Genomic DNA, 13367 nt, shown 5'->3' on the forward strand with positions numbered 1-13367 from the left:
AAACCTATTTGGAAGGCAACAGACTCATTGGTTCTGAGGACATCATTTATGGCAATCGCATTCACTGTGGGTTTTGGTCCTGCCCACTCTCTGCTATACTACATCCTGGAGAGGCTATATAAACTCTTTTTCTATTGATATTTCTTTTAATTGTGTTTCATTTAAAGTATAGTCTACATAGTATTAACAGGTCCAGTCTGTAAATTGTCTATTTATGTTGTACTTTTTTGTGTGCCGGAGTAGAAGATGGTCCTTCTGATGAATAACTAAAGCTATAGCTACACTTCCTGCATTACCAAGATGACCAGAAAGCACAGCACAAAACTAAAAGCACAGTACCACTTTGTCTTCATTTCAGTTTTGCATTCTCTAGAATAATGCTATAAACTATTTTATATCTATGCAAATTGTTGTCTTCTCCAGTATCCTCAACTGTTAGGAATGTTTTGTCTGTCCTGCCTTTTTTTTTTTTTTTTTTTTTTCCCAAATAAGTTTCTCAATTATGCATCTATCATTATAAAACTATTGTAGGTCTGTGTGCTGCTGTGGTAATAGTGGTGATTGGGAGAAACTGGGAATAGAGAGATACTAATGAAAAAGTGGAAGGAACTCATGACAAAAGTTTGTAAAGTGGAACAGACATTGCATAGAAGGTAGAAAGTCATGGATACTGGCATGCAGTAATAGACTTTTTGGACATGCTTCAGCTCTTAGATATAGCTGTATCATTAGAGTGTGACTTTAGGAGGTCAGTGTAATAGGAGAAATCATATGGAGTGTTTGACTTCAGTAGTGGAGTTGGGTCTTGGGAGCACAGATCCATACCCTAATTTGTTCCATTCATCTTAGCATATCTCTTTTGAAGTATATGTGTACAGTCTTAACTGGATTCAGCTACTGACTTTTCAGGCACACTATATGCCACTGTCTAATGTTAGTGAGACAATCTTGAAATTACCTTCTTAAAACAGTGTGTTATTTTATTAAAAATTCTTATTTTAGATAAAACCAGAGTTTATACAGTGTACATTTTGTGCTACATTTGATTGGCAAAATAATTTTGAGTATAGTGTGTATCACGCAGTCCGAAAGAACTGGTTGGAGACTTGCATTGGCCTGTGCTGGCAGCCTTGCTGTATTTAAATTCCTATAATGTGCCCTTTTATGCAAGAGTGAATCAGGCTTTTGCCTTTTTCTAAAGTTGCTCTAAGTGAATGTATTAGTATACTTAGTAGTTATTTGAAAGATAATTCTAAAAACTTTGTTTTATAGTGGTTTAATGTTTGCTTATATAAAATTAATTTTCTATATAACATAATAAAGTTATTTTTTAACTGAGTCTCAGAAAATAGCTTAACTTGGTAGGAAAGGTAGTTTGGTGGCTCACGCAGAAGACCTGAAGTCAACACAGGTTTTCTAGGTCTTCACATGAAAGATATTTATTGTGGTGCTGTCTGAAATTGTGAACTTGTGATGGTATAACAGTGAAGCTCAGTGTGCACGTGACTTTGGGCACATGTGTAAAAAATCAACAGATGTGAGTATGCTTGCTCCTGGATTCCCACAGCTCAGAGCCTGTCATATTCATGCAAACTTAATTTCCATCACTGATTTTTGCAGCCAAGCCAGATGAGCATTCTAGACTTCCCTGGTTTTGACCTGGAATTCTCTTCCCAATGCAGTGATTTCCTGGAGAATTACTTTAACTGTAGTTACATCAGTGGTGTAGGGTACAGGACAGTCCTGCATATGGTTATATGTGTGCAAAAGAAAGGCAAATTGTGGTGTTAGGGATGACTGGGCTGAGACTGTATTAGCATCAAGAAAATTTTTGTGTAGCAATATCCTTTGTCTCTAAACAGATGAATGCTGGAGATGATTTTGAAGGTAGACCAGATAACTATTACTCTTTATATATTTTGTCATTGGTTTCTTTCCTGATCTCTGCTGGGACAGGATGTTCTTTATCATATTACCCAACAGAGTTTTTCTTACGTTTTATCATGCAATCTGTGCAGCTTTGTCTTCATTACAGACATGTAATGGCTGATGCACTGACTCCCAGAAAGAACTTAGAGTGGCCACAATGCTCAGTTAATGTTTCAGCATTTAAGGATAGAAGTCTGCATGATAACCGAGTTTGTTTTGCTGAAAAAGCAGTTTCTTGAATGTGTCCAAAAAGGTAGACAGATGTTAGTTTGAAGCTTCAACAAAATTTGTTTCCTTATAAAATAAATTTTCCTTAGGGATCTTGGTCTTTCTCAGGTGGAAAACCTTTTATTAGATTGATTTCTCACAGTATTTTATATATCTCTGAACATAGTAGAAACTTCTGAAGACGGTTTAGGAAGGCTGTTGCTGCTACCTGTGACACTAATTCAGAAATGCTGTGAAAACAGAAATGGCTACTCAGGATCTTTTGAAACATGCATTTACATTTTCTTCAACCTCTGTCTCACCTCTTGTTTTTCCTCAGTTTTTCCCTGGTGTTCCCCTGAGGACAGCATTCCTCACCAAGAACAGTTCAAACTTAAGCTACAACAAAGTATGATAGTTTATCTTCAACTTTGAAATGTATAGTAAGATAAACTTTTTAAATACAGGTTACAAGGGCACAGAAGCAATGTTTGAATGCACTTAAGGATGTTGACTTTTGACTGACACAGTGCTCTCAAGAATAAAAAGATTTGATCATTATGGTTTCCTTTCTGTCTAATGGGCTGCTTATGGATCTGTGTTTGTTCTTTTTCTCAGATATTAGGATTAAAGAAGAGGATCCTGATCCAGAAGAGTGGCAGCTCAGTGGTGATTCTACACTGAATACTAATGATCTAACACATTTGAGAGTACAGGTCGTAGATGAGGAAGGGGACCAACCACATCAGGAGGGAAAAAGACTGCGACGAGTCGCATGTACATGTCCCAACTGCAAAGAAGGTGGTGGAAGGTATGTAAAGTTCAGTGTCATATCACACATATAATGATGAAAAATGAATAATAGGCAAGAAAAAAATGAGCTTTTGTTAACAGCAGTTGTCTACATTTAGAGGAAACTAGAGGCTTATGCAAAAGAGGTTATGCAATAAAGGACTAACACTTTCATTTTGGAGTTTGCAGATGAAAAAGCAGATTATTCTATCCTTTCTGAGTTACTCCTTTGAGATTAGTTGAAAAAATGTGGAGTTAGATGTCACCTAGTACAAGTGAGGGGGATAGACCATTGCCCTAAAAATATGAAAATGAAATATTTTGTAATATGCACATCTGTGATTGGCTCCCTCTCATATGTCAAGAACTTGATTAAATCGTATGTTCCTGCATTTCCTCAGTGACTGAGCATTTTTTTCACAGTTTAATTGCTTTAGAGTGTTACAAAAGTACAGTTTTCCTAGTTCTCTTATTCACTGGTTTCCTAGGAAAAACAAGGTTTGTATAACATAACAAGGTTTGTATAATAACTTTATATAACAAATTTTGAACTGTTTTCAGTCAACGTTAGTGAGATTTGACTAACAAAGAGGTACTAAGTTCCAATTCATTAAACTTCAGTGTTGCATTAGAACTTATGCTTCATTTTTGTGCATCTCATTCAAATATTACTTTTTTTTATTATTCTGAAGATTTTATTCTAGTTCTAAACACATAATTTTAAATGTCTTGATTATGGATATGAAAGGGGAAGGGTAATAAGATGCATTTTACAAGTGAAAATATTTAGTTGTGTTTGTGCTTGAGAAAATTGGGCAGGGGCTTCTTTTCAGTACACTAAGATTTTCCATTTTGATAATAGTTTCTTCACTAGAATGGAAATCTTTATATGTTTGTGAACTACAGTGTAAATCAGTAAAATGTCTTAAAGAACCTGTTGGTGCCTGGTGGAGCTAAGAGTTCTAATGGCACTGGCTGAGCTACATCTCTTGTCAAGTTTCTTGTCAGTTCTTGCTGCATATTTTGGATATCTGCCTTGCAAGCACGGGGAGGTAATATCTCAGGCAGCCATGCTGAGTACATATCAAGTTTAAGAGAAAAAGACTCTTGATACATTTACATCAGCAGCAAAGCTAGTGATAATGTCTGCGGGTTGTGCAGCATCTTTGTCCATCAGATTCCTCTTGTTTAATTTCTATGTGTAGTTCACTGCAACATGGCACAAGACATTTCTAAGTTCTTGGTGAACTCTGGCTCTGCTATGGAAATCTGCCCAAAGTACACCCTGGGTGGAGATTTGTTTCATTTCAGGAGAAAACTCTGAAAATGTGATTTGCACTGCCTGTACTCTTAGAAAGCAGAGTTTCCAGGTGTTTGATCTTCTTCATGCTCTGTTCCAAACTACAGTGGTTTTAATTTAGAAATCTCCTCTGTAAAATCCTCTTCCTTCTGAGTGGAGTTGCTATAAAATGAAATTTTGGAGTTTCAGCCCGAGAGAGAATCTTTTTGAGAGATGGTTTGGGAAGTCTGGGGAAGGGTGTAGTCTGACTGAAAACTCAGATATGTGATTTTTGGGAAAGAGCTACAGCAGAGTTACATGAGAATCTGAAATCCACTGTAAAGGAAGGCCTGGACACATCAAACATACAAAGTAGCTAGGAAAAGTAGGACAAGAAGTCAGGATGTGAGAAGAATTAGAACTGGAAGAGAAACAGGATAATGAAAGAGACAATGGTGGGGAAACAGAAAAGAATAAAAGTGCTTACAGTTGCTAGAGCAACTTTCCCACCAGAATGTAAAATTCCTTTAGAGTTTAGGAGAAAGGAATAAGCTCACTTGAAAGCATATTTGAGTGTTGATAATGTGCCATAGCCGCTAGGGTTACCTGTTCATCCCTAGTGATAGAATTGGAAGTTCTCTGATCTGTCTTTCAACTCTGCTGGTTTGCAGAGTTTCAGAGAGTAAGACATTTGCTTTTGTATAGCATTCATAATTCTTAGAATGATGTTAAAGTTGCAAAATTTGAAATTGGGCAAATACTTAGTTAAGATATCCTGGGAACTTTAACTTAATTCCTTGTGCATATACATTATCACTTGGTTTCTAATTACTTGACTGTACTATTTTTTTCATATGGCGTCAGTGCCATTCGGTGGATGGGATGGCTGATATGCAGGGAATGAATCAGGGCTGTGTAATGGTTGTCACCTGCTTCACTTATTGCAGAAATGGGGAGGTCTTTAGGGAATGAGACATAGGACTGCAGCAACAGGGCTCTGAAATTTTGGAGGTGTAGATCTATATACCCCACCTTTTCCACTGCAGAAGTACTGAGTTCATTCCTGTGAGGAATTTGAGTGAGCAGACTGTGAACTTCTACAGTACTCTGAGAAAATATGCTTCTACTACATTAACCTTGACACCTCAAGCTGGTGGGTGTTTGACAATTTTGGCCTTAATCTCTTTTTACCTCATAGTTGGATGTACAAAGTGATTGTACTAGTTCAGGTTCACCATACCAAAACGTTAGGATGATAAAGCCATTAATGTTGGTGAATTGCTTAGAGATTGTGAGTGTTGTCAGTACCCATGATCAGGAAAAAAAAACCCTGGAGAAATGAATAATTCTGTATTTAACCTAGTACACAAATCATATGTAACTAGTAAAACAGGAAAAGTACTTTAAATCAGTGTGAAAAAATGAATAGGTTTCACTCAATTAATACTATTCATTCTATGCTCTGAATGGAGAAGGAGAAGAAAAATGGCTTCATGTATGCAGACTTCATCATAATTTCATCTATTATATAGTATTGGTTTTGGTATTTCTTGCATTTTCAGTTTTCTGGATTCAGAGGCAAGTTGAGAAGTTTTTTCTGGTTTTTGTTGTTGGCTTTTGGAATTGAACTACATTGCAGTCTTCAGATTTGTGCCAGTTTTGTGAAGTGGGAAGCCACTATTATCTTTGCCTTACTCGGTGGGAGGGAAAGTAGGAAAGGAAGATGATGATGTATTAGATTTGTAAATTAACACCTTTTAGCCCCAAGCTGATATAATAAATGGGGAATAAGCAAATGGACAGAGAGATACACATGCCTCAAAGGATGACTGTTCTCAAAGAGAATGTTAGTTAGGCTTTTAGTTAAGGTGTCTGAAGTTAAGTAGAAAGTTCAGTCTCCTCTCGGTTACATTTAGAGATTTCACCCTCCTAACGATTACATCTGGAATTATATTGAGATATAATTACTACTGTCTGATATATAGAGGAACTGTGCTTCTGAGTACCACTGCAGGTATGTAATGCTAAAAAACACATTCTTAAAGTAATTAATAAGTGTGTGTTTTACCCTTGAAATACTTAATGTTATTGCTGGAAATACTGCTGAATATAAAGTCCAATTTCTCAGTGAATTAAGGTGTTTCCAGCTGAAACTGTAGCAGTCTAGTTATTAACGTCATTTCCAGTCTTTGTAAAGCTAAAATGTACTATGGAAATACTTTAAAATTAATTGTTTTTAAGGCTCCACTCAAGGAGTCGGCTGGAGGCATATACATCTATTCAGTGATGATTGCCATTGGCCAGTGCAGCAAGAAAGGCCTCTTAGCATGATGTGTTTGGCCATGGAGCCAAACTGTCACAGCGGCAAAGTATCCTGGTAGAATTTGTCTTGTATCCTGTCAATTTAGAGCACACATGAAGCAGACATGCAGATACCCACAGGAAGTTGCATAGAGTAAATACTCTTAGTTGCTAATTCTCAGTCTTGTGGGTTTCATTCTGTGGATCCCTAACTTCCCCCTCACTTGGAACTTGGGAGTCTGCAAAGGAATTCTGTCACCAGTTAGGTGCTTAAAATCGTGTTAACGCCTGTGCAAAATAATGACCATGAGTTGAACCTTGGTTTCCTTCAGTCTAGACTAAAGGTGCAATGAAGCAATTTCAGATGATTGACTTGGAATATTAACACTAATCTGAGGGAATTTTGATGTGATTTCATCCAATTTGTGTACTGTATCATGCTAAGTTACAAAATATTTGTACTAATTACTGTGGAAGGGAAGACACTAGGGTTTATTTGGAGAAGGTGTGAGGATGAAGTCCTCAGATGGTTATCCTGCTGCAACAGGATCAAAAGCCTTCTGGACTCTGCTTCTGCTGCCGTTGAATTTGTTCTGAAATCAAAACTTGTATTTGTCATGACAAATGATTAGTAGGTACAAGTGATGTTTTTATCTTCTGAGACAAAATGCCTAATGATGCACTATGAAGATTGCTCTATATTGAGAATTTGTAGAAACATTTTCTAGGACTTAATGGGATTTTATCTCCTAACTTTCCTGGACTGTCTGTAATGTTTTAGGTACATACGTGATTAGGATGGAATCCCCTTTAGACACGGTGAGGTTTTAGAGTGAGTTCATTTTTGTGCATGTTCAAAAATGCTTGTGGCAATGGCTAGCTCCTTGAAGCCTGTATGCACGTTAGCCTGAACCTTTGTTAGATGTAAACCAGAAGCTAAAGCACCCAGTTTAAAGAAAAAAACTGCCCTGGGGAGGCAGCTGAAAATTGTATAATCAGTCATGGAGGATGGAGCACCCAAGACTGTGATTTCAGAATCCACTTAAAGTGTTCTAAGTTAACATTGCTGATGAATAAGGTGACCTGATGCCTGGATGCATTTTCCAATCTCTGCCCTCGTACCAGCATTTACCATTCATGTAGCAGTGTTGTCAGCCAGACCTATTCCCTCAAGTGCCCCTTTCAGCAGTAGCAAACGCTTAAATTGGCTAAAATCAATCATGATGGTCTGCACTGGCCAGAGTGATCTTTCTCTGGGTCTTCTCTTATCTATCTCTTGTGATTTGATTTAAAAATAAAAATTAAAAATTAGGCTGTTGTATCAGGTGCTCCCCCGATCACCTGCCATTTCAGTGAGACAGCACCTAAAAATAAGCATCAAGCTTAGTCTGGATTATACTGTCTGTGAATTTTGTGTTCATTGTGATGGATTTCTTTTTTTTTAACTGAAAAACCAAGGAATTGATTTAAATGTCAGCAAGATCAGTTTCCATCTCTTAGTGAAAGCATTCAGGTTAGTATGCTTATGTTCAAACCCCAAACTGATTCTCAGGTTTCCCCAAGATGCCAAAAGTCCCATCTGTTCTCTACCCAGCTGCCAAAATCTCCAATGTCCATTTTGGCAGTTGCAGTAATTTGTGTTTTTCTTTGCCAAAACTACCTTTGATATGGTAAAAACCTGAAACTTGGAGAAATGTAAAATATGGGCACTTCAACATCAAAGTGGTACAAACTGCAGTAATAACTGTATTTCCAACTTCATATACATGTATGCTTCTTAAAGGTTATGCTTCTATCACATAGATTTCATACACAGCTGAATTTATAATTTTCTGTGGAGTTGGGATAGCATTATAGAATTTATTTCCAGCTTCTTATGGAGTATACTGGAATCCAGTTGTATTTGAAACAAAAACATGAAGCTGCTCGGGTTAGTTTGCAGATCCATTGTGGTATGTGGAGCCCCATGTATGTATATGACCAGTATTTAGGAGGAGTGTGTTAGAATTAATAACTTCTCTCTCTCTCTCTCTCTTTTGTTTTGTTTTGTTTTGTTTTGTTTTGTTTTGTTTTGTTTAAACAGAGGCTCCAACTTGGGAAAAAAGAAGCAACACATCTGTCACATACCAGGATGTGGCAAAGTATATGGGAAAACTTCACATTTGAGAGCTCATCTCCGCTGGCATTCTGGAGAGCGTCCATTTGTCTGTAATTGGATGTTCTGTGGCAAAAGGTTCACTCGCAGCGATGAGCTCCAGCGACACCGAAGAACGCACACAGGTTTCCAGTCTTTGATTCTGGTGTATTTAACTAAAGGAGTGCTATGGACTGAGCTTGGATAAATGGCTTTTAAGAGGAGAACAGATCTTTGAATTGGATTGATATTAATGCAGTGTGATTTTTCTAAAATCAGCTAAATCTTATTGATAGGTATACACTTTGGAATCTTTGGTAGGTCTGAGGAGATAAAACAACCACCTCTTGATTCAGAACTGACATTTAAGCTAATGTTTAATGTGGCTTAATCAGAATACTTTGATACAGGCTCAGCAATGCATTTTATTTGTTTGAACCAGATAATAATTCTTTTTCTATCTTAAAACTTCAGTAAGAAAAAAAAGAAGACTAGGTGGCCTGGGGATTAGATATCATTTCTAAAATCAAAGAAGATCATGTGATGGTGCATCATTCTACATCTTTTAGTTTCATGGTTAGACCACCAGTCAGGTTCGCATTTCTCCTTCCATCTATAACAAAGAAATGAATGTAGATATTCCACCTTATCAAGGAGCAGTTAGTTTAAAATCTCGTGTCTGTTTTATCTGTTTTCTTACAAACTAAATCCATATTTGCATTCAACAGGATGCTTACCTTGTAAATTATAATATTTGAAAAAACCATAGATAACTTTTTGTACTTATCAGCATTTACATTGCTTAGAAAAATGTCTTTGGAGGTTTGTGAAAAATATGCCACGTTGTTCTTAATGGTGTACTTTTGTGTAGGCATTTTGGATGCTAAATCCAAGCTGGGATGTTACAGTTTGTCTGGATGGACAGGCTGATGGCTTTTAAAAAAAGGCGAGTTGAATGATCCAGTGCAGAGGGTGTGGTTAATAGCTCCTAGTGTAACTGCCTACCAGTAAAAGGTGGAGAACTGCAGGGCTCTGTGCTTTGACCTCTTTTAAAATCTTTATCATTGACCTGGAGGAATCAACAGAGTTCTTCTGTTAACTTTCTTAGGTTTGTGGATGACCCAAACTGGGATGGCCAGTCAATGCAGTTGATGGCAAGGCTGCTATTCAGAGGGACGGAGGCTGAAGGAATGGGTTAACAGGAATCCTAGGAAATTCAGCAAGAATAGTCACAAAGTACTCCACCTGGGATGGAATTAACACTTAGGGTAACACAGGCTAAGCACGGAGAGGTTGGAAACAGCTCTAGTGAAAAGTACCTGGGAGTCTTGAAATGGAGATGGACAAAGGGAACCTGGTCAAGGGCCAGCAGCAATGATGCCCAGAGATGTATCAATAGAAGCAAAGACCCTGGTCATGGGGATTATTCCCCTTTTCTGGTTAGAGTGCATAATGAATAAGGCATCTTGTTTTCAGCACCCAGTATAAGAAAGACATTGATGACAGGAGTGAGTTCATAAGTGACCAAGATGATCAGGAAGCTGGAACATTTGCCTTATGAGGAAAGGCTGTAGGACTCAGATGCACAAAGACAACAGTAATGGCAGGGAGGAGCTTAGTAGTGGTTCTCTAGTTACCTGCAAAGGTCGCCCTTAAGAATGCAGTTACTTTCCCTGATGGTGTATTGGTTGAAGGATAATAGACAGCAGATGTATGTTGAAATAAGAAGGGTTCAGAACAGCTATAAATAAAGCCTTCTTAATTGTGGGAATAGCCAGGTACTGGAAGAGGATGCCCGTAGAGTTCCTGCAGTCTCTGTCCTTAAAGGTTTTCAAGAAAACTGGATAAATTTCTCAGCAACCAGATCTGATCTCATAGGTGACTGCTTAGAAAGAGATCAGAACACAGACATTCAGAGGTCCTTTCAAACCTGAATTACCTTATGATCTTGTGTGTCAGTCTCAAGTGTGATTCTGCTCTGGGTCACAGTCTTCCCTGTCCAGCATTTGGTAGGTTTTGTTCTCCTCTTAGGAGTTATTTATTGCAGTGAAACTTAGCAGCCTGAGGATATGAGATGGCTATATTCTCTAGCATGCCTGAAAGATCTCCCCAAACTTGATGACACACAGAAAATTAAATCAGTTCTTACATGAAGGATTTGTATGTGTGTCAAGAAATGTAACAAAGAAGTTTATCATGTTGGATCACTTCCTTCCTCAGTATAATTTTTGTTAGAATTTTGACTCTAAAAAGCAGTTTAATTTTTAGTGTTCTTGAATTTTTTTTTTTTTCTTCTTTGGCAGGTGAGAAGAAATTTGTCTGTCCGGAGTGTTCAAAACGCTTTATGAGAAGTGACCATCTTGCCAAACACATTAAAACACATCAGAATAAAAAAGGTATTCACTCTAGCAGTACAGTGCTGGCATCAGTAGAAGCAACATCTGATGATACTTTGATTACTGCAGGAGGAACAACACTTATCCTTGCAAATATTCAACAAGGTTCTGTTTCAGGAATAGGAACTGTTAATACATCTGGCACCAGCAATCAGGATATTCTTACCAACACTGAAATACCTTTACAGCTTGTCACAGTTTCGGGAAACGAGACAATGGAGTAAATATTACACAAGATACCTATTAATTGTGGTTATTTTTATACAGTAGTGAGAAGAATATTGTTCCTAAGTTCTTAGATATCTTTTTATTGATGTGCAAAAATTTTTGGATTGACAGTAACTTGGTTATACATGACACTGAAATGCCTTACTTTGTATGATATTCCATAGTATATTAAAATGGTAAAATTGCATGGGTTTTGTAGGTACTTTTGGAATCTAGAAGAGAAGAAATTTTACCAAGTTATATTAAAAAAAAAAAAAAAAGAATTTAATGATGGAAATGGTAGTCTAACCAAATGCATCAATCCTGTGTGGTTTAGTGTAAAAAAAATGAGAACATGTTGGTATTTATCTATTGTAAGATAAAAGAAGTTGATGGGTGAAAAGAAATCACATTATGATAAAAGAAATTTTGTAATTTTCTTGATGACTGGAATTTTTATTATGCATAACTGACAAATCAAGTTTCCAAGCAAATGTTACATAGTGTAGGCTTTACTTAGCTCATCAACTTGTCATTTTGAAGCTAATTATTTTAATTAGGTTAACTATGTACAATATTTTAAGCATTACTCTTGTAAGATTTTGCAAACTACATTTTAACATGGAACTCTAGGGATAGTCACCTTTTAAATCCTATTGAAAAGCCATGTTTAAGATTTAATTTGCCAAAATGATGTCTTGTTAATATTCTTTCAATAACCAAGGTGGGCAATATAACCAATGTTTAAAAAGCTTAAAATGTTAAGAAAAATAAATATGTATAGGTTGAAGCATTTGGGTGGTAAGGCAGATGTTATAGTGAAGTATATCCCTTCTTTTGAACATTGGAGGACCAAAAATAAGGTGTATTGCGTCTCAGCAGTGATTTTTATCAAATCTTTTTTCCAAAAAAACATCTGTATGCCAGGGCCTTAAAAGCCATCATGTAAATTACCAGTAAAATATAACATATGCAAATACAAAAGAAAAATCACTTCCATATTGACAGTACTCCCAAACATATGGATATAGTCATAGTGAACTAGGGGGGTTATGAGGTTTTTATTTGTTTGTTGTTTAGTTTTTGGTTAGTCAATCTGCATTTAAATATCAGCCATCTTTCCTTTTTTGCTTCTTCCCTTAAAAATTGTATGTATCCAGTACATTTAACTGATAAACATATATGTTTTTTATTATGCTGAATTTTCTTTTTATTTTTTAATTACTGTTTATATTTTCAATTATAGAAAATGTACAAAATGAAGTTATATAGCCAGTCTGTAAGTGCTATACCATTTTCAAAAAATGTACAACAATAATTACTGCAGTTCACCTATTTACAAACATTTGGAAATCTGTTCATTTGTTATTCTTAAAACCACCTCAAATTTAAAGGCTACCTTATTGTACGTTTAAAGTGTATTATAACAGTGTGGTAGTTAATAAAACACTATTTTTTTTTCTTTTGACTTGAGTTTTCTGTGCTTCTTGTTAACTAACAAGTTGTAATTTCATAATATGTCTTTGATAGCCTGGGATGTTTTATTATTTTGCAGTAGGTGGTGGGAAGCAGAAATGGTGTTTTCTTTCCCTATGGTCACAGAGATGGTAATTTTCCACCTCCTTGCTCACAATCCCCCATCTTTATGTGCATGGACACAAATGTGCTGTGTTGGTGTAGTGGGGATGTTTCGCTCTCGTGCTGAGCAGGGCATGAAGAATATGTAGGCCCCATCCTGTGGGTTGTGTTCAAGTCCTCTGACACAATACATGGAGTATTAATAAGGAGCTGTGACTAAGTGAGAACTATGAGGTTAAAGAGGGTAATGGCTGTATATAATGCTCTAATGAAAGTGGAAAGTTTTATTTGTGAAGTCTAAAGTTTTGGAGTATCAAATGACAGAGGACAGACTAGGATAATTTAGGATAAACCAGGCAAAGTTCAGCCTAGAAAAATGAGACCTGCAAGTCACGTAGGAAAGATTTTCTGAACTTGCAGTTAGGTGAAAAAAAAAAAAAAAAATGCAAATCTTTTTGAGATTCAGAGCAACAGGAATTGACAGGTACAGAGAAAAGGGAATTAATTCACCATCAGTTTAATAGTCTGTTAAATAAAATGAAAG

General features: G+C 36.6%; 1 protein-coding gene across 2 annotated transcripts in view; it reads left to right on the forward strand.

Annotated features, from left to right (window-relative positions):
- SP3 (Sp3 transcription factor) overlaps nucleotides 1-12713 on the forward strand; it is a 34086-nt gene extending 21373 nt beyond the window's left edge. For both annotated transcript variants that reach the window (XM_066189919.1, XM_066189920.1), the window contains 3 exons: nucleotides 2755-2947; nucleotides 8592-8788; nucleotides 10946-12713. In XM_066189919.1, the coding sequence (XP_066046016.1) occupies nucleotides 2755-2947; nucleotides 8592-8788; nucleotides 10946-11262 (707 nt within the window). In that variant the 3' untranslated portion in view covers nucleotides 11263-12713. The remainder of the gene's footprint in view (nucleotides 1-2754; nucleotides 2948-8591; nucleotides 8789-10945) is intronic.
- The last annotated feature ends 654 nt before the right edge of the window (nucleotides 12714-13367 follow it).

Source organism: Chamaea fasciata, unplaced genomic scaffold, assembly GCF_029207755.1.
Source record: "Chamaea fasciata isolate MVZ Bird 193981 ecotype frontalis unplaced genomic scaffold, bChaFas1.0.hap1 SCAF_8, whole genome shotgun sequence".
Classification (NCBI taxonomy): domain Eukaryota; kingdom Metazoa; phylum Chordata; class Aves; order Passeriformes; family Sylviidae; genus Chamaea; species Chamaea fasciata.